The 20,365-nt window shown below is 40.1% G+C and overlaps 1 protein-coding gene and 1 long non-coding RNA gene across 5 annotated transcripts in view; one reads left to right on the plus strand and one right to left on the minus strand.

The window, feature by feature from the left end:
* Positions 1–1,108: 1,108 nt before the first annotated feature.
* LOC138813192 (uncharacterized) lies at positions 1,109–3,476 on the minus strand. The gene is made up of 2 exons (XR_011367738.1): positions 3,281–3,476; positions 1,109–1,609 (listed from the first exon to the last, which is right to left on the minus strand). It is a non-coding gene; the product is annotated as an uncharacterized lncRNA (long non-coding RNA).
* Positions 3,477–3,485: 9 nt separating this feature from the next.
* Positions 3,486–20,365, plus strand: part of Cox10 (cytochrome c oxidase assembly factor heme A:farnesyltransferase COX10) — a 145,800-nt gene continuing 128,920 nt past the window's right edge. For all 4 annotated transcript variants that reach the window (XM_070001404.1, XM_070001406.1, XM_070001402.1 and 1 more), the window contains exons 1-3: positions 3,486–3,660; positions 9,278–9,411; positions 11,632–11,953. In XM_070001404.1, coding sequence (XP_069857505.1) covers positions 3,615–3,660; positions 9,278–9,411; positions 11,632–11,953 — 502 coding nt within the window. In that variant the 5' untranslated portion in view covers positions 3,486–3,614. The remainder of the gene's footprint in view (positions 3,661–9,277; positions 9,412–11,631; positions 11,954–20,365) is intronic.

Genomic DNA, 20,365 nt, shown 5'->3' on the forward strand with positions numbered 1-20,365 from the left:
GACTTCACTGGTTTGATGAAATGAAATGGGAAATTTTAGACTACTATCAAAAAATTCCAGATGAGGACCCCGTAATACATAAAATATGGGAGATGGTCCAGCAGGATGATTAAGAACACATGCTTTGGCTAGACTCATGTAGATCACAGATATAATCCTAGATACTCAGGAGGTAGAGAGATTAGAAGATTATGGTTGAAGGCCAGCCTGGGCAGAGTTTGCAAGACCCTATCTGAACCAATAGCTGGATGTAGGTCATCCACCTATCATACCAGCCATAAAGGACGGGAGGATTGAGGTTTCAACCAGTCTGAGCAGAGAAAAATCTACAAGACTCCAATTCAACAGAAAATGCTCACACCTGTCATTCCAACTACAGTGGGTAGTGTAAAATAAGAGAATCATAGTCTAGGCCAGTCGGGGCAAAAAGCAACACCATATCTCAAAAATAACCAGAGTAAAAAGAGCTGTGGATTATATGCCTAGCAATCATGAAGCCCTGAGTTCAAATCCCAGTATTGCCCAAACTAAAAAAACAAATCTGCATTTTCACTTAAATACTTTAATACAAAAATACTATGCATCAGAGCCCATGTGACAAGTACATGAGATACAGCAGTTAGTAGTACTAAAGTGCTACATACTGTATTCTTCCAAGCATGCAATGACCTCATTATCTTCTGATGTTGTGTTAAAGGCAACACGCAGAGACAAAATGGAACATTGATGATAATTAGTGACTTCAGAAAAGACACGAGTATATCCAAACTTTCCTAGCAGTTTAATGACCACTGTCCTAAAAATAACTTACGTGGAATTCTGATTATTAATTTGCCTTTAGCAAGCCTCTTTGTACAGTGGAGTTCTTTTTTATTGTTGAAACATGTTACCAGAATATACAAGAATTATTTTCTGAGTTCCTCAGAGTTAACAGAAACTGATTCTTAGGTCTTTTGGACTTGTTTGCTGTGCTTGGAACATCTCACCATATTCCTTAGGAGACTCCAAGATGCTGACGAGGAGACAACAAGGAAAGGACTGTTTTCCTAATCCTGGAAACCAGACACTGACATCATCAAGAAGTAAACACAAGAAACAAGACAGGAAATGAAACTATACAAATGGCTTTTATTTTGCATTATTTAAAGTATTGTAGATTTTGTTGTTGTTGTATTAGAAATAGCCACTGACCAGGAGTAGTGGTGGCACTTGGAAGCCTGCAACCTGGGCTGCAGAGATATCTCATCTCAAGAACAACAATGAACAACAGAGCTCCAGGTACTACGTTTCAATTTGCTCTACTTCTCTGCAGCATGGTATCCTTTTGGGATAGCTGACATGATTCTAGTTGTTCGTCCACATCATCTATCCTCTGCAGGCCTTGTGCTATCACCGATTGTTTCATCCAGGATGCAAGGAGCAGGAAATGATATGGTATGGCAATATGTCTGAAATGTACAGTCCTGATGCAGTGCAGTGACTAACTGATTTTAAGAAACTGGCTGCTTTTTCCCATTCTGATCTCTTCTTCATGCATGAAAAGCATGCTTGTCCACTGAGAGCTGCATGGCTGCTTCAACTCCAAGAATTACATTCTCAGCTCTGCTTCCTGAGAATAAAAGAGAAGGAAAGGGAGTCTCATTTTTTAAACAATAAAACTATTCCCCAAACCTTGTGCAGATTTCTCCTTTACCTCTAGAGACAAAACTGGATGATATATCCACCCCCACTACAAGAAACTCAAGGAAAGTGAGTGTAGTGAAAGTATGAGATTGCACAGACCAACTTCAATGATTCCTCTGTTGGGAGTAGGAGTTTTTGTCTCTTGGGTATATTCTTGGGACAGGAATTGCTCAGACATTATGGTAGCTTATGCTTAACTTACTGAAGAGAAACAGCTACCCTGTTTTCCAAAGTGACCAAGCCATTTCATATTTCCACCAGCAGTATATATTAGGGATCCAATTCATTCACATCTTCACCCACGTTTGCTATTACAGTGTGTGTATAGTGCTATCACCTTGATTTTTTTGTTGTTGTTGGTTGTGGGGCTTGAACTCAGAGCCTGGGCACTGTCCCTGAGTCTCTCTGTGCTCAAGGCTAGTCCTCTACCAATTGAGCTACCGTGCCACTTCCGTTTTTTGAGTGGTTGACTGGAGACTAGAGTCTCACAGCGACTTTTCTGCCCAGGCTGACTTCCACCCTCAGGTCCCAGCCTGCTGAGTAGGTAGGCACTGGCACCCAGCTCATCTTGAAATTTTTACAGCATGAATTTTAAGAGACAAATACAATAAGATGGAAGAAAATGCGGAATCTGTATGTCTAGAGTCAAAGTTCTATTGCTTGAAATAGTAAGTCACTCAACAAACTTCTTTAGTCTTTGGTCTCCATATGATATATATATATATATATATACACATATATATATACACATATATATATACATATATATATATATATATAGAGAGAGAGAGAGAGAGAGAGGGAGGGAGGGAGGGAGGGAGGGATAGAGATGCTTGAGGCCTGAAAGTCCTACTATTCTACAATAACCAAAAAGATTTGCCTATGGTATTTTATAAGGGAAGCTGGCCAGGAAAGGTAAGACTAATTAAGCCAGATACTTGCGAAGCAGAAGGTCTGTTTAATAAGCAAAACTTGTAAACATGGACAGACTCCAAATCCCAGAACGTGCATTTTGTTTTGTACGCCTAATTTACGCTGGTTATTTTGGAGCATTTCACAAAACGGGTTGTTTTTGTGACTATCCCAGACCTTTCCCCTATGTCTGTGCGACAACAGGCTGAATGAAGTGTGTGGTAAGCAGGCTCGGGAGTGACGCGAAATGGGTTAGGGTGCTTCTTGCTTTTCACATGAAGGTGCTGTGGGCCAACAGTGACGGAATGTGTGCCTGGCCTAGGCTACGCACTACCATTCTCTTCTCCGCTCTCAGCCTTGTTTGTTGATGGGGGGGGGGGGGGAAATCCAGCCACTGAGAAACAAGCTGCCAACCCTGAAGCCTTGAATGCAACTATAACACGGAAGTGTCCCTTGGAGCCTGCAGTATTGACACCCCAGACTCTTGATCTAGGGGAACCCCAGCAGAGACGGATGATGGAAGGCGTAGGAGCCATGCAGCACCAGCGTGAGCAACCCTGAGGGTCCTGAATAACCTGCTGCTCTGCTCTTCTGTGGCAGGGGCTTAAACTCGTTTTGCAGACCTGACCCTTCACCCTCCCCACGAACGTGGCCACTGCTCATGCGCGCGGGCCCGAGGACTTACGTGACTTCCACCGGGACACGCTCCCAGGCTTGGGCCTCCGGGGAGTGCACGAGTTCAAGTTCACCCGGGCTCCCACGTGACAGCGAGCCCCGCACCCACGCGGAAGGCCGGCCGGCGGAGACCTGGCCGTGGGAACCAGCCGCCGGGGCCGCGACCCTGCGATTCAACCGATCGCACCGCCGGCCACCGCGCGCTTCCCTCTCGCCGGAAGTGCCTGGCCGGAAGTCCCGCCTCCACCTGGGCGGGGCGGGAGCGCAAGATGGCGGCGCCCTGTAGCGGGTGAGGGGAGTGGACTCGGGTTTCCCTCCCTGGGGAGCGGCCAGACGGGTGCACCATGGCGGCATCCCCTCGCACTCTGTCCTCACGCCTCCTCCTGACAGGTACTGTACCCGCCTCGGGTGAGACTTCGGGAACATTCTCCGCTTTTTGCCACGTGGGAGGCCCTAGTTCCGGCTGGCTGCAACCTTGGGAGCCCTTGGTGAGGTCGGCTGGTGACCCGTGCTGGAAAGTGACCTTTGGGGTCTGCTGGACCCGAGGGACCACGGAGCGGGGAAGGTGGGTGGGGGGCACACTGTCACCCCGCTTCCCTGAGGGTTTGGGTTTAGCTGGTGCTTTCCCCAGACTTCAGGTTCTTGAAGCTGGAGCAGAGGGCAGAGTATATGGGAGTTGAGGAAGAGAGCAGAATTAAGCCTTCCTTAGCCCTCCATAAGCTTCCTGGTTCGTGAGAACCCCAGGTACCGACCACTGGCCTGTGATGACCAGGGAAGTCCCAGTCGCAGCCTTCTTTCTGTGCAGACTCGAGTCCCCTTCTGACTTTTGACTTTGTACCAGCATCATGATCCGTCATATAAAATCCTCCTAGAAGCACCATTGACAAACATATGTCCCAGCTTGAATGCTGCTTCCTGGCCCTTACTTAGCAAGGTCTCCTTTCAAATGTCACCTTTTCAGAGAATGTATGCTTTGTGAGGGTAGGGACAGTGGTTTGTCATTCTGGTTCACCTCTGTATCCAGTGTCTAATACCTGGTGTACATGAAAAGCTCCAAATAATGATTTGTGAGTAAATAAAATTTGTCCTCATAGTTAATTGTTCTGCTTCCAGTATTTTGGGATGCTTACTAATGGCTAGTTAGGGAATGTGTTAGTGTGATCCATATTAGAGACCAGACAATAGAAACCAGAAACTGCCTTTTTATTACATCCAGTACATTTTCAGGTCTCACCTAAGCATACAAACTTTCTGCAGGTGTCTGGCACAAAGAAATTTCTTTCTCCTCGTCTCCCTCTGTCCCTCCCTTCTCTTTTCCTCCCTCCATTCCTTTTCTTATTTATTTATTTTTATTAGTATACATTAGGTATTGGGAGGGGATTTCATTATGACATTCCCATGCATTATATATATATATGTATATATATATACATATATATGTATAAACACACACACACACACACACACACACACAGAGTCAATCTCACCCTGTTACTCTACCTCTTCCCCTTCCTAAAACAGTTTCAGCAAGCGTCATTGTTCTGGTTTCATAGATATAAGCAATCTACTTTAAACATCATTTTCTTTTTTGTACTAATATTATTTTACAGGACCTATTCTGGTTCTGTGATCTTAGGACTTTTCTTGATTTCACTATCTATAAAAGGAGGTAATTAAAGTAGATGGTCTCAAATCTCCCTCTCATTTCATAAAATAGGGCAGAGTGCAGAAGAGAATATAGATGAAACAGTGTTAGGCAGGGTTTGTTTGGTAATCTTTGAAGCTGGGGGGATAAGTAACAGGAGGGGGCCCATTGTACACTTTTGTTTTTACACATAACTGAAATTTTCCTTAATGAAAAGGTTTTCTAAAGGATTATTGAGGGTTTTCTTTTTCAAGTCACTTCTTTGTTACCTTTTTACCTTTCTTGACTATGAATATTCTTTGGTTCTGCCCCTGACACTTATGTCCAAGAGCTTATCCCTTCCTTGTGCTTGATTTATCTCCTCTGTATGGAGGCCAAGTCTCCAATGTGTATCCCTCAGACTTGCTGTTTTTCTGCTTTTCCACTCTGTTTTCAACTCTGTATAGCACAGTACCACTTAACTGCTCTGAATTTTCTTGTACTAGTAGATTGACTGCCTGTGACCAATATATTACTGGATCAGTCTTTACCATAGTGGAATAGCTAGCTTACTTTCTGGAAATGAACATAATCACCAAGAAGTCTACTAGTAAATGGTCTATATGACTTACTATGATTTACTTATAAGATCCACTAAGAGTGTTCGATGGGAAGAGGGCAGAGAAGGTCAATGCTAAATATCTATTTGTATGTCTGATTTTGCCTATACAAGCTCAAAGTATTTTTATTTCCACTAAATAAATTACAGACTTTTCAATCAATTCATCGTCTTACCTGATTGGAAAATCTCTACATACATGCTCCATTGATAATAGTGAATAGTGTTTACTGCCTTGCTTTCAATTTTTAGCGTCTCTGTTGCAAATCCTGCATATCTTAAAACAGCTTGGAGCCTGGTGCCCATGGCTCATGCTCGTAGCTAATCGGGGCTGAGGTATGAGGATTTTGGTTCGAGGTCAACATGAGTAAGAAAGTCCATGAGACTCTTATCTCCAGTTAACCAGCAGCAAGCTGGAAGTAGAGCTGTGGCTAAGTGATAGAACACTAGCTTTGAGCACAAAAGCTCAGGGACAGTGCCCAGGCTCTGAGTTCAAGCCCCAAGTCTGGCATGAAAAGAAAGAAAGGAAAGAAGGATGTTACGTTTGTTTACCCAGAACTGAAAATCTTTCATTTAGTAAGAAGTAATTCATGGAAATGTGGTGTTTTAACTAAAGGATATGTTTTCATCTGTCACAAGTGTAGTTTCCAAGCTTTTTGTTTGTTACTTTTTAATTATCACTATAAAATCTCACTTTGATTAGAGCTACAATAAAGTTACAAAACTGCCACTCCGGATAGGAAATGATGGTGGAATGGATGAGGTGGAGCTTAAAAAAGATAAGGACAAACATTTGAGCTGTGTTCCAGGCGGAGTTAACAGGACTGTAGGTGGTTATTTGAGTGGAAGTGAGAAGGAAAGGGAGAGGAATTCAAGCTCATATTTTTAAAGTTGTTTTGCTTCAACAAATGGGCAAATGGCAGCATGGTTTAAGAGTTGGTAGGCAAGGGTATATAGAGGAGAACAAGAGTTCTATTTGAGGGCTGAGGTAATGTTAAGTGGCAAAGTACATCCTAAGCACATGCAGGGCCCTGGGGTTGATCCCTAGCACCATAAACAAATGACTGAATGAAAAGAAAGACTTCTGAAATACATTATGTTACCAGGACTCTTATGTGTTCAATAGAGTTATCAAATAAATAGCTAAACATGAGTTATTTATTTCTTTGAGGAGCTAGAGAATTCTGTAGAACACAACTTAAAATGTCTTTAAATGTGAAATAGTAGAAAATTTATGGGAACACACTGTAAGACTTCCTTTGCATTAATGAAAGTTTGAAATTTCTCCTAAATCTTAATTTCTACTGATCATGTCATCCTTTGACTTCTGTTAAATACTTGTGATGTTTAACCTAGCATTCTTTTCTATAATGTTTGTTAATATCTTAAAAAAACAAGATAATGGTATGTATGTTCAAATATACCAAATATTATTATTACTGAGCTTTTATAAGATTTTGGGGTGGGGGGAGGTGGTCCAGTCATGGGGCCTGAACTCTGGGCCTGGGCGCTTCCCTCAGCTCTTCAGCTCAAGGCTAGTGCTCTACCATTTGAGCCACAGCGCCCTTCCGGCTTTTTTCTTTTTTGCTTATGTGGTGCTGAAGAATCAAACCCAGGGCCTCATGCATACAAGGCAAGCGCTCTACCACTGATCCACCTTCCCAGCCCTTTATAAGATTTTTTGTAAGATTTTGTAATGTGTTCTATTCAATTTTCTATTTGAGTAAAAATTCTAAGATACAAAAAAAAAAAATCTCACTTTGACCCACTCAATCCGAAAGTTTCCAGGGCATTTCCAAAAACATATCTTCATGTATTTGGAAAATAAACATGTCACCATTAACTATAATTTGTAGCTATGATTTCAGTGAAGAAGTGACTTACTTGCAGTCTGAAATAATTTCCATAGATTTCAAGGTGCAATTGTCGTTCTTTTCAGCTCAGGAAAGACTGTGTGGTTATCTAGTAATACAACATCATTTCATTTTATTACATGGGAAGCATTCTGCTAGCTGTTGGAGCAGAAATAAGTAAAGGACATGGCCAAGAATGTCACCAGGAAATTTAAACCTAATGATAGTAGAAACTGGAAACAGTTTGCATTAAAATAGTACAAAGGACATAGGAGAAAGGGTAAAATAGTTGAAAGATACTTTGGATTTATGGCAGGCAGAAAGCAGATTGCAACCAAGGAAACAACATAAAGAACACTAACTTGTTCAATGTGATGTGTTCAGTGGAAGGTCATGAAACATCATTACTCTGTAGAATTGTTGGTTTGGGTGTGTGCAGGTAATGTATTCTGACTCCAGGAAGAAAAGTAAGGGTTGACTCTGTGGAATGTAGATTGAGAAAGGAAATTACTGAAGGCAAGTTGTCTGGCTTGACTGTATTTACTGTTAACTGCAGTCCATGTGACCACTGGGGACCATAGGGGCTTGTATCAGTGGGAATGAAGAAAAGTAGGTAGATTTGACCTATATTTCAGAATGATTTGACTTGTTAATTGTTAGTGATAAAGAAGGAATTTCTAGGGGCTGGGTAGGTAGCTCAGTGGTAGAATCCTTGACTTGCAAGCATGAGGCCCTGGGTTTGATTCCTCAGCACCACAGAAGCAAAAAAGGCTGGAAGTGGTGCTGTGGCTCAAGTGGTAGAGTGCTAACCTTGAGCTGAATAGCTGAGGGACAGCGCCCAGGACCAGGCCCCAAAACCAACCAAAAAAAAAACCAATTTTTTTTTTAAAAGGGAAGAATTTCTAGTGATCCCCACATCTACAATAAGGAGGAGAGATAAGAGGAAGAATTAAGAATTAGACATACTGTTTTCCATTCACATGAGATACCAAGTGCACTTGACCATAGGCCTAATTCGCTCAAGGATAATACTTAGTGTTTGGAAGAGTGGGAAGACAACTACCTAGAAGCAACAGACATAGAGAGATGAGGTTCTGCCAAAAACTGGGAAGCACAGCAGAGAATCGGGAACCTTTAGTGTGTTGGGAACCATGGAGAAGGGACTTTGCACACATTGTGAAATACGCGAATAGGGTGAGGCCCGAGATAGAAGCTTTGACTTTATTGATGGAAGGTTTAGTCAAGTGAGTAAAGGCTATAGTTTGAAACAACAAAAGTAGCTTATTACTCACTAGATTGACAAGGTCTTGCTTCACTGAGAATTCTTTCCTTCTTCCCCTTAATTGCCTTATGCGACATTAGTAAAATATCAATGTGAAATATAGCTGCATTTTAGTTTACTGGAATTTGTTGAGTAAAGTTGTGCTTTTTATTTTTTATTTCTTAAAAAGTGACAACTGGCTGTTTTACTTTTTTTTTTTTGTATAAAGATGTAAAGTGTGGTCATTTCAGCTCATAAGATAGCAAAGGCAAATGCTGTGCAAGTGGCAATCTCCTTGAATCCTCCAGAAGAATGGTGCTGCCTTACACAATAAGTAAGAATGATAGGTTGTTCACAAATGTGATTCATGTAATTTCAGAGCTCTCCCTGTCACATAGAGCAGCTTTGAGTAGATAGAGATAATCATTTGATGATATTAGAATAATCATATTTAAAAACAGTAGCCATTGACAATGCTCGTGCATTTGCTGAGAAGTTAAAAAAATTATGAATGAGATGCTGAGAAAATAAAACCTTATATCCCTAAACCTGCAAAGTGGCTATTGTTTTAACATGGTAAAATTATAAGGGGATTTCAATTTAGGAACTGCATTCATTGTTTTAACACCTTTTCCTCCCCTCTGTCCCAGGTCGGGCAGGAGGATGTATGTGGTATCTGGAGAGAAGAGCTGTACAGGCACCCCCACGCAAGTTCATGCGACTGTTCAGAAATGCTAGTAAGGAATGGATTACATTTCAACACTTTCGCTTCCTGAAGCGCCTGGTATGTTGACAAGACCATCTTTATTCTCATGCTTTCTGCCTTTGTTTTTCTCTGTATGAGAGAGTTTCAGAAATTCCTATTGGAAGAGAAGTTTTGAGAAGGATTGTTTGAAAAAGACTTTTATTTAATGTCCTCTCAAGTTTATCCAACACTTTAATCTCTTGTTTTCATTAATCCTAACTGAAACCAGAGTAATTCTGGCATTTGAGGTTAAAAATAGGATCTTGAACTTATTGATTAAGTTTGGAGAAAGATTGAAAACTGCTGGCACATTTTGACTATGCTAAAATTAGGAAAAGCTGAACTTTTATGACACATCTTTTTAAATTCTTTGAAGTTCTTAGAAATATGTCCGAATTACGGAAATAATTGCTTTAACCGCCTGACCCTTTGTTTTCTTAAGTCTGTGCTGCATTTAAAACTCTTTAATATATGTATGCACTTCTGAGTAGACTCAAATTTTTGTAATTTGCTAGGCATTTATTTTATTTTCTCTTTAAATAATGAACTTTGATCAAGTTCACTACTTCGATTACTCTTTCTTCTCCCAATATCTCGGTCTCACCCTTCTTTAGTACTGTATCTGTGTTGGCTCTATGATATTATAAGCAACACCATAACTTTCTCCTGGTTACCAGTGAGGACATTTGCCATTCATAAGTAGACAAGGGTCAAAGTATGGTAAAATAGCTGAAAATTCATCATTTTTAGTGTCAGCGTGAAAGAACAGCAAACTCATGATCCAGTGTCCTATTTGACATTTCTTGCTCACCTTTTTTTAGCTTAAAATCTTAAAAATTCAGTATGTTACTCAAATAATAAAAAATAATGGGATGCTGAGTGCCAGTGGCTTACTCCTGTAATCCTAGTTACTCAGGAGGCTGAGATCTGAGGATCGAGGTTCAAAGCCAGCCCAGGCAGGAGAGGCCATGGAACTTTTATCAACAGTAAACCACTCAGAAAACTGGAAGTGGCACTGCGGCTTAAGTGGTAGAGCACTTGCCTTGAGCTGAGGAGCTGAGCAACAGTGCCCAGACCCAGAATTCAAGCCCCCCAACCGACAAAAAAAAAAAAAAAAAAAGGGTATATAGGAAAAAAGTCAAATCTGTATAGTGTGTGTGTGTGTGTGTGTGTGTGTGTGTGTGTGTGTGTGTGTATGTGTGTGTGTGTGTGCTCTTAATGTAAGCAGGTTTTGGAAATCATGTCAGTAATGAAAAAGGCATTTACATAGTTTTCAGCCAAGGTAACTTCCCCTCCCCAGGGCATCTATAACTGATTTATCCATTCCTTGTTGAATTAGAGACTTGGTTTTCTTATCTAAAATTTAATTAATTAATTTAATTAAAGAATAATTAAAGCTTGTTTTCTTTAACAACTGTTACAATTAAAGAAGATATACGTTATCTAAATCATATGCTCATAGTATTCATAGTAGTTATTAATTTTTTCTAGTAAATGGTAGAAACTATTTGACTCAAAACCCATGTTCTTTCTTGTGCCCCCGTGCTATGACATGACTTAGTCCTGGATTGTGTGCTACCACTGAGTCCGCTCAGCACTCAGTAACTCAGATGACTTTAGCCCTTGATTAGAGAAACCTTTTTGTTTGTATTTGTAGTATTGAACCTCCAGGGGAATTAATGTGGAGGATATAATTTAAATATAGATTTATCAACTGAGTACCAGTGGCTCACACCTATTATTCTAATTATTCAAGAGGCTGAGGATCATGGTTCAAAGCCATCCGGGGCAGGAAAGTCTGTGAGACTCTTATCGCCAATGAACCAACAAAAAGTTGAAAGTGGAGCTGTGGTTCCAATGTAAAAGTTCAGGGACAGGGCCCAGGCCTGTTTCAATCCCCAGAAACAGTATGCATGCGCACACACGCATGCACGTGCGCGCGCACACACACACACACACACACACACACACACACACACAGAGTTATCTTCTTTTTAAAGAACATTAAAATACTACATTCCTAAGATTTTTTTAAACTAACTGGATTTTAACCTAATTTAAAACTTATTGTCAAGGCATTAATATCCATGTCTTTTGATACAGTGATTTCTGTATCATAAACACTGTACATGCTACACTGTAGGAAAATCTTTTCTGTTGCTTTTTAAGGACCATAAAAGTGAGACTGATGGCAGATGTTAATGAACAATTGAAGAACATTGTGTGCCTTAGTCACGTTGATTTTGTTTGTTTGTTTAGTATGTCACACAGCTGCACTCAAGCCTCAACCAGCAAGTAAAACCAAAGCCAGAAGCAGTGGTTTCTCCTTTCCTTGAAAATACATCCTCGGTTGAAGCCAAAGCAGAAATGAAGGCAATGAGAGCTCATTCACCTCCTGGGCTGACTTTGCCCCTCAAGCCAAGGGGAGAGGAATTGGTAGAAGTAGAATGTGCCTCAGTAGTGGAAAGCCCCATAGATGTGGGTGAAACCACAAGAGAAGAAAAGCAGTGGAAAGAGATGAAGCTGCGTATGGATGATTTGCCTGGAATTTTGGCTCGGCTCTCCAAAATCAAACTCACAGGTACTTTTCTTTTTTTCTGATATTTTATTTTTAGTTACATCCAAAACTAATTTTATTTACTGGCCTCCAGAGAATAATTTGAAATGGTAGACTTTCAGTACTTTTGTTCTCCTCACTTTAATTATGATTCCAGTTTTCTGAATTCTATTTACACAGAATTGTAAGTAATATCACACTGTAAGTGTTGTACTAAAATTAATCTCACTTTCATTTGTAATTAAAATTGGTTGTTTATCTTGCATATTTTCTTGTTTTTATACCTGCTGTACTGTTACTTGTTTGCCTTGTTTTGTTTTGTTTTGTTTTGTGCTGGTCCTGGGGCTTGAACTCAAGATCTGGGTGCTATCCCTGAGCTTTTTCTGCTCAAGGCTAATACTCACCCACTTGAGCCACAGCTCCACTTCTGGATTTTGGTGGTTAATTGGAGGTAAGAATCTCATGGGCTTTTCTGCCCCAGCTGGTTTCAAACTATGATCCTCAGATCTCAGCCTCTTGAGTAGATAGGTTTACAGGCATGAGCCACCCTCACCTGGCTATCTGCTGTACTATCAAAATGCAGTACTTGTATTCTAGAGCAAGTAGAATTCAACTATTGAGCTTGGTGTGACAATGATGGCCACTGAGACTTGAGGCTCATTTCTGTGTTTTATCTCCTTGTCACTGAAAAGAGATTTGAAACTAAGGGTTTTTTTAAATTCTTTTTGATAATTCCAGCATGCCATATCAAATTTTATTGCAGACAGCTGGATAGTAGGCCGTAATTATGTCATTTGTATGTGGTCACCACTTTGAGTCAAGCAAAGCATTATCATGATGTCATCTCATGGCTAGACTTTGACATAGCTTGGTCTGTGCATTTGCAAAGTATATCTAGGTCATCCTGTAAAAGGCTTGCTTTTCTTCTTGGATGACAGTAAAGAGGCAGAATGAAATGAATGAATTAGCAAATTGAACTAGGTACTTTTTGATAAGGAAAAGTGGTAAATAATATTACTGGGTCGAATGAGGAAATGATTCCAGGAGGCTTTTGAGAAAAGAAGGAATAGTTTTGTTCATTTGTCTTTTAAGTGGGTTGAGCCTAGAGATCCATCATAAAAGGAGGTAAACCAGACAATTCTAAATTCACTTAAAATCCGTGTGTGTGTGTGTGTGTGTGTGTGTGTGTGTGTGTGTATGTGCGTGTTTGTGTGTGTGTTGGCAGCGGGAGTGATGAAGAGATAAAGTTTGCTGAAGATGGTGATGGCTCTTAGTAAGGCCTGCATAGTGTAATGAAATAATGGTCCTGATTCTGTGTGATATCCTTAGAAACATCTTCATACTATATGGTGGGGAAGTACAAACCCACCCCATTTTTTAAAAGTTACTCTTTCTGTCATTTGCATAAGTGGTCTGAGTACCAGGATGTTTCCATGTTAAGGATGGACACATATAAGTTGTAGTCATAAGGATATTGTCCAAGAAATGAGCCCTATCATTCTGTAGGCATAGAAATAGCCCTTGCCATCAGAAAGATGTTTGGGTGTGCCATCATTTAACACATCTAGTCTTCAGATTAGCTGTCCTTTTACCTAGCCTGTCAGTAGTGCCAGCATTCTTTACTCCCATCTGGTGAGAAACCTCTTTGCCCTCATTCTCCCTTTTATTGCTAATCAAACATCAGTTAACCTTGAGAATCTTTGTAATGCTGTAAGATTGGCCTTCTCATCTCCATGTCAGTAACTGCTATCCTGGTTTTGGTCCAAAATAAACAGCAGCCATTGTTTTTTGCAACATCTCTTTACTGTTCCTCCTGCCTTCCCATGGTCCCCTCTCCTCCCCCTGCACCATAGTTCATACTGCTCAGAGCTGCCAGATTGACCTCTACAAAATATAGTTTCTGGTTGTTTTTCCTGTCCTGCACAAGAGCACTGTTTCTGCATATTGTTTCCTGCTTCTGTTCTAGCTGGTTCTAAAAGAATACTGGAATCTTAACTGATCAAATTCTTCCCTAGAATCATGCCTTCCTTCTTTTCCCTGGCCTGCCACCTCAGTGGAGGCCAGTTCTTCTGCCCACCGTACTTAACTGCCCATTTCACAGTCATGCTGGTCCTCAAAGGATCGCTCAACTATACCTGCTTTTGGGCTTCAATCTTGAGTTCAGGTCCTGGCTGTGACACCCATTAGCCACTGAGACTTTAGGCAGTTCCTTAATCTTGTTGAGATAATTTCCACCTCTGTAAAGTAAGAAAACTAATAAATCATTTACGACTTAAATTACATAATGTGTCAAAAATACCCCACAGCATAGCTGACTTGGGAGACACTAAAAACTTTCCAAATAATCTGCAGATAAATACATAATTGTCTGTTCTACATATATATATAAAATATATATATATATATATATATATATATAATTTTTTCTTCCTGTGTGGGTTGTAGAGGTGAATGAGTATTCACCAGGCAGGCAGGGAAGATGAGGATGAGGAGGGGAGCAGTGAGCATGGGAAGAAGCCTTTGCAGAGGCAGAGAGGCGTGATTGGTCCTGACATGTGCACAGAGCTGAGACTGAGAGTAGCACAGTTTGACTTGAGCACGTAGGAAACATCCTTGAAGAGTTGGCAGGGATTGCGAATATCATGATGAAGAGTTGGGCTGTTATAACTCAGTAAGGGAAAGTACTGGAATATCCCTGAAAGCATATGATCACTATGTTTTGTCAAATGCCTTAATTATTGTTAAATTTGTATGGGTTTATTATAAAAAAAAATTCAAATACTAAGAAGCATATTATCTTAAACTGGGAAAAATACTCAAAAATTTGCTGATGGATATTAATTGTATAAAGTAATGGGTTTCTTTTTTTTCGGCAGTACTAAGATTTGAACTCTGGACCTTGCCCTTGTTAGGCAGGCTGTCTACCACTTGAACCATGCCCCAGACCCTCCCCCCTTATTTTTCCATTATGTTTCTGACCATGGACTATAAGCCTCCTATATCCGTGCTTTCCTCTCATCTAGGATCACAGGTGTGTGCTACCATGCTGTCTTACTTTTTAAGATGTAGTCTCACTGTCTTTTTTTGTCTGGACTAACCTTGAACCTTTCCAATCTCCATCCCCTCAGTAACTGGGATTGTAGATACTACCATGCCAGGCTAAATAATGGGTTTCGTTATTAATTTTCATGCATTTCACTCTGTTATCCCCATCCTTCTTTCCTGCTGGTTCAAGTTCTTTCCAAATAGTTCTTCTACTTCCATGACTTTTGCTTTTAAAATCTGGATTTCACATATGAGAGAAAACATGACATTTCTCCTTTTGACTATGGCTTATTAACATGACGATCTCTTGTTCTGTCCATAGGACATCTTGTTGTGGCATAGGACATCATTTCATTCTTTTAGGGCCAAATAGTATTCTATTGTTCATGTAGCCTATATTTTCATCATTCATTCACTGATGGGTGACTAGGCTGACTCCACAACATGCATGGCTGTTGTGAATAGGGCCACAATAAACTGACATAGACTGACTTAGACTACTTTGGATATATGCCCAATATGCCAGGTCATAGGGCAGTTATATTTAGTTACTATTTTCATAAAAATACCCTTTCTGTAAAACTTCTGCTTAAAATGTAGGCTTTTTTATGTATTACATATGCAGATATAGATACTACTTTCTTTAACAGAAATAGGATCATGGTAGTATATTCTGTGTGTGTGTGTGTGTGTATACACGTGTGCACACGTGCATACATCTATATATGTTCCTACAACTTGTCATTTTCCTATTACCCTGTAGTTTTCATTGACAATATTAAGTCACTGGATACAGGTAAATATTTATCTGTCTTGGAAAGCAGTCATGTGATAATTTTTATTCAGGTAAGTCTTTGTATACTTAGATGAATTTGTAGAATGAAGGTTTAGAATTGAAAATGTTATAATTTTTGATAAGTCAACCAGTTTGTTCCTAAAGAGTAACCCAGCATAATTTATACCCCATCTAATAGTAACAATGAAAACTGTTTACAAAATGGGTGTTCACTGGGTTCCTGCCTGTGCATTCCACTGATTTTGCCAATTTGATTGCTGAAAATGATTTTGTGTCAGTTCTCATTGTTTATCTTTTGGTAGGATTTAGCATCTTTTTTATTGTAGAAGTACTGTACAGAGGGGTTACAGTTACATGACTAAGGTAATGAGTATATTTCCTATGGAGCATTGTTACCCCCTCCTTTGTTTTTCCCCTACTATCCCTTCCCTCCCCACCTCCCCAACTCCTCCCTCCCCATCCCCCCAAGTTGTAAAGTTCGTTTTCAACATAGTGTATTGTACATCTCAATGTTATAGTGGGTCAGCCTGTATCCTTATTTCAGCATTTTGTTATTTCCCTCCCTCCCCAAATTAGAAAAATGTATATACAAGATGCAGGGTTAGCATCTTTTTTTAAAAAGCTTTTGATTTATTGAATTTTTCTTATGTTATTTACCTTATATCCTTAGTTGTTACTTAATGATTTTTAATAATTAATCACAGAATATGTTTAAAACATCCAACAACTTGCCTGACACATGGTATGTTTTCTTTTTCCTTTGTAACATTTTGTTGCTTTGCTTTAGCTTACTAAAATCTAGCTTTGTTTTATTCTTTTCCATGCAAAGAAAAGTTTCACTGTCTAATGGTGATAAAAGACTTCATTCAAATTTTTTCATGAGATTTTTAAATCTGCCTTCAGTCTCTCAGGTTTTGGAATCAGCTGGAATGTGTTTCAATACAAGCAGAGGTACTGCTTAAGAAAACTGCTGTGGCTGGGCACTGGTGGCTCACGCCTGTAATCATAGCTACTCGGGAGGCTGAGATCTGAGGATCGCGCTTCAAAGCCAGCCCGGGCAGGAAAGTCTGTGAGACTCTTATCTCCAATAAACCATTAGAAAACCGGAAGTGGTACTGTGGCTCAGGCAGTAGAGTGCTCACCTTGAGCTGAAGAGCACAGGGACAGTGCTCAAGCCCAGAGTTCAAGCCCCACGACCTACCAAAAAGGAAAAAAAAAAAAAAGAAAGAAAACTGCTGTGGCATAAAATTGTGTACCACTGTTGAGCAAGGGACACGTGGGTTTTGCAAATAAAGTTTTATTGGAAACTAACACTCCTACTTGTTCAATGCTGGTATCATGTTCTAGTGATATAATTGAGTGATTATTATGAAAACTTTATGGCCTGGGAAGCCTGAACTATCTTTCCCTGTATAGAAGCTTAGAATGATGGTAGACAAATATGCTGGCTGGCTGAGTAATCACTTGAGGCTTCATGAGACTGGTGAAAGAAAGAGGAGGGGGGGAGGGGAAAAAGAGAGAGAGAGAGAAATAGAAAAAGAGAGCGATTAAGAGGGAGGGAGAGAGAGAGAGAGAGAGCGCGCGAGCGCACCTTGTACAAGTGCAGTAAAATGCTGAGAAGTCACATGAAGTTGCAAAGAGTTCCCATACTTTCAAGCGAAGAAGTTCTTTTTCTCCATAGTTATTATCCTAAACCTCCTAAACCTCCTATCCAGCTCCCTAGGAAAGCATTGTGTGCCAAAATCCTTGCACTCAGATCCTGGCTCTTGTTAGCTGTGACCCTGAGCAAGTTCTGTATTTTCTCAGGTCCTCAGTTAATCCATCTATAAACTAGGCATAATAATGACACACTACATGGGGTTGTTTTGAGTTAATATTGGCAATTTACATGCCTACTACATGTTAAGAGCTGTACATAAAGTTTCTTGAAAAATAAATATGGTACTTGGTTCCCCTATTTGTGTGTCGTGTGTGTGTGTGTGTGTGTGTGTGTGTGTGTGTGTGTGCTCGCGCGCACGCGTGCATGCGCATGCGCACATGCACGCTCATGTGCCAATGTGTTAGTGTGTGTGCCAGTGCCAGTAATAGTGTTTGAACTCATGACCTGAGCATTGTCCTTAACTTTTTCTGCTCAGGGATAGTACTCTGTCACTTAAATCACAGCTGTTCGCTGGCTTTTTGTTGACTAATTGAAGATAAGAGTCTCATGGACTTTCCTGTCCTGGCAGGTTTTGAACCTCAATTCCAGATCTCAGCCCCTGAGTAGCTGTGATCAGTCCCCCGTAGGCATTTGAGTTTGGTGTTCCTGCTCTAGTGGAAGCTCCAGGATGCTGGTATGGATAACTGGGTGAATGACAGTGTTGAGAAAAATGGAAAGTGAGTTGTCACTTGTATATCCACTGCACAAGTGGAATAACACGAGTCAGGGTATGGAGCTAGCAAAGCAGAGGGTCAGGGTCGAGACTTTGGGGTATACTTCTTTTAAGTCTTCGGTAATGTCTTTAATGGAACCTACAGAGAAATAAATGGCCAGAAGGAAAACCTGTAAACAGTTCCCTTGCAGAAGCCAAAAGAGTAGAGCCAATTATAAAGCAATTAATTGATTCACTCTGTCAAATGCTAGAGACCTGCTAGGAATCCTGGCTAGAAAGAGTTAGTGGGATTTATTTTGGCAGTTAGGAAGTCAGAGTTGCCTGGTTGCTAAATCAGGAAATAATGATCAGTGTATTCTCTTCTTAGAGTCTTACGTGAGCTGTTTTTAAATAATTCACTTCATTTTTAGAAGTTTTTTCTCATGTATAAACATTAGGAGCAGACTGATTTAAGGTCCATCCTTCTTTCTTTTATCTGGGCTATTGTTATATTCCTTTTCTTTTTATGTGGCCTATATTATTGTATATCTGAATTGGCATTCCAGATGTAAGGTCTAATATTTAAAACAGTGTCTAAAATCTTAAACATTTATTAAATTAATCATTTAATATGACATACTGTGTGTGCAGTCATCTCAGGTGTCATCCTGGGAAGGAACCCTCATGGCATGCTTAATAAAACAGCAGTCTGTGGCAAGTGTCCCCAGGGATTCAAGTCCTCTCCAGGCCTGGGACAGGACTCAGAGGTCTGCATAGTTGACAGGCACACCAGATTCTGATGCAGGTGGTCTTGGACACACTTTGAATAGCTGAAGGAGGCAGAACAAGGCAGTCAGAACTAGCCTCAGACCTGGTGGTCTGGCTGGATGTGGAGAGAACTGAGAGCAGAGCAGTGGTAGGACCATGGTGGCCAGAAAGGCAGCTGGTGGGAATCTGGACCACACAGGAGAGCCATGCAAAAGGAAAGGTGCACCAAGGAAAAACAGGAACCGCAGCCTTACCGATAGCCAAGCACAGAAAAATCCCAAGGAAGTAAATAACCTCTCATGTGATTTTATTTATGCATGTCCTAGGTTTCTGGATGAACTAATTAAATTAAAGTCATTTCCTTCTGCTTATTCCATTTAAAGAAGCAGCACCCTTTGAGTGACTCTTACCCTCTGGTCCGACCTTTGACCTCCCTCTCTATTCATTTATTACTTGAATTCATACATCTTTGAGTCGGCAGGATTTTTTTTTTGAAGAAAACCCCTGGTATCTGTTGATTGGTTTCTTTTGCATTTTTAACATCTTCTATAATTCATATATAGGTGATAATGGCCAGGCAGACGTATCTGGGAGTAAATGATCACTTTTACAGAACTAGTGTTTCCTTGCTGTCCTTTATAGCTGTGATATGCCAGGGGGTAATTAACTGTGGAATAAGTAGGGGGCCTTGTAGCCATTATATTTATATTTCTCCTGTAGGATAGCACTGTAGCCATAGCCTTGGGGGTCTGGCCAGGATATGGCCCCCATGTGCGAATGTCATTTAAAGATTGTTTTTTTGTGAAGGGAAATAAGACTGAGCTTATAAAGAAGTATTAATGTGTCTCCCTTGAGTTCCTCTTGCCAATGGAGATATTTACAATATGTTTTTGGAGTTTGTTGCATAGACCACACTAGGGTGAGGAAATTTTATTTGGATTAGGATCATAAGAGATTTTAGTGACTAACTGAGTTTATATTTAATATAAGTCAGTAAAAAACAGGGTTTTTTTCCCCCTGAATAACATCTGTGCTGAAAAGTTACAGCATATTTCCCAAGACCAGAATAGTAAAATAGGTTGTTGATTGGAGCCAATAGATTATGCTGCTGATAGGGCCGACATAAAAATATTAATCTATCAATGTATAGATTTTTTTTCTCTCCTAGAGTCTAGAATGCTGCTTTTACTAAAATGAAAGAAAGAGAAAAGAAAAGCAGGAACTGAGGGTGTGAATTGACTTTAGATTGTTTCTATAATTTTAAAAAGTTGACTTACTGTAATCTTTGGTATTAGCTATCTGTCAAGCTGTCTATCATGTTTATATAAGAATACTAATTGGAAAATCATGATAATCAGTTCAAGTTTAATTTATATTTTGAAAAAATTTAGTAATAATACATTTAGTAAGTCTTATTATAGCTTTATTTATTGTAAAATTTGTCGGAAGATAGCTACTTTCACACACAAAAAGCAC

The sequence above is a fragment of the Dipodomys merriami genome, unplaced genomic scaffold, assembly GCF_024711535.1.
Source record: "Dipodomys merriami isolate MVZ:Mamm:240054 unplaced genomic scaffold, mDipMer1.0.p SCAF_59, whole genome shotgun sequence".
NCBI lineage: Eukaryota > Metazoa > Chordata > Mammalia > Rodentia > Heteromyidae > Dipodomys > Dipodomys merriami.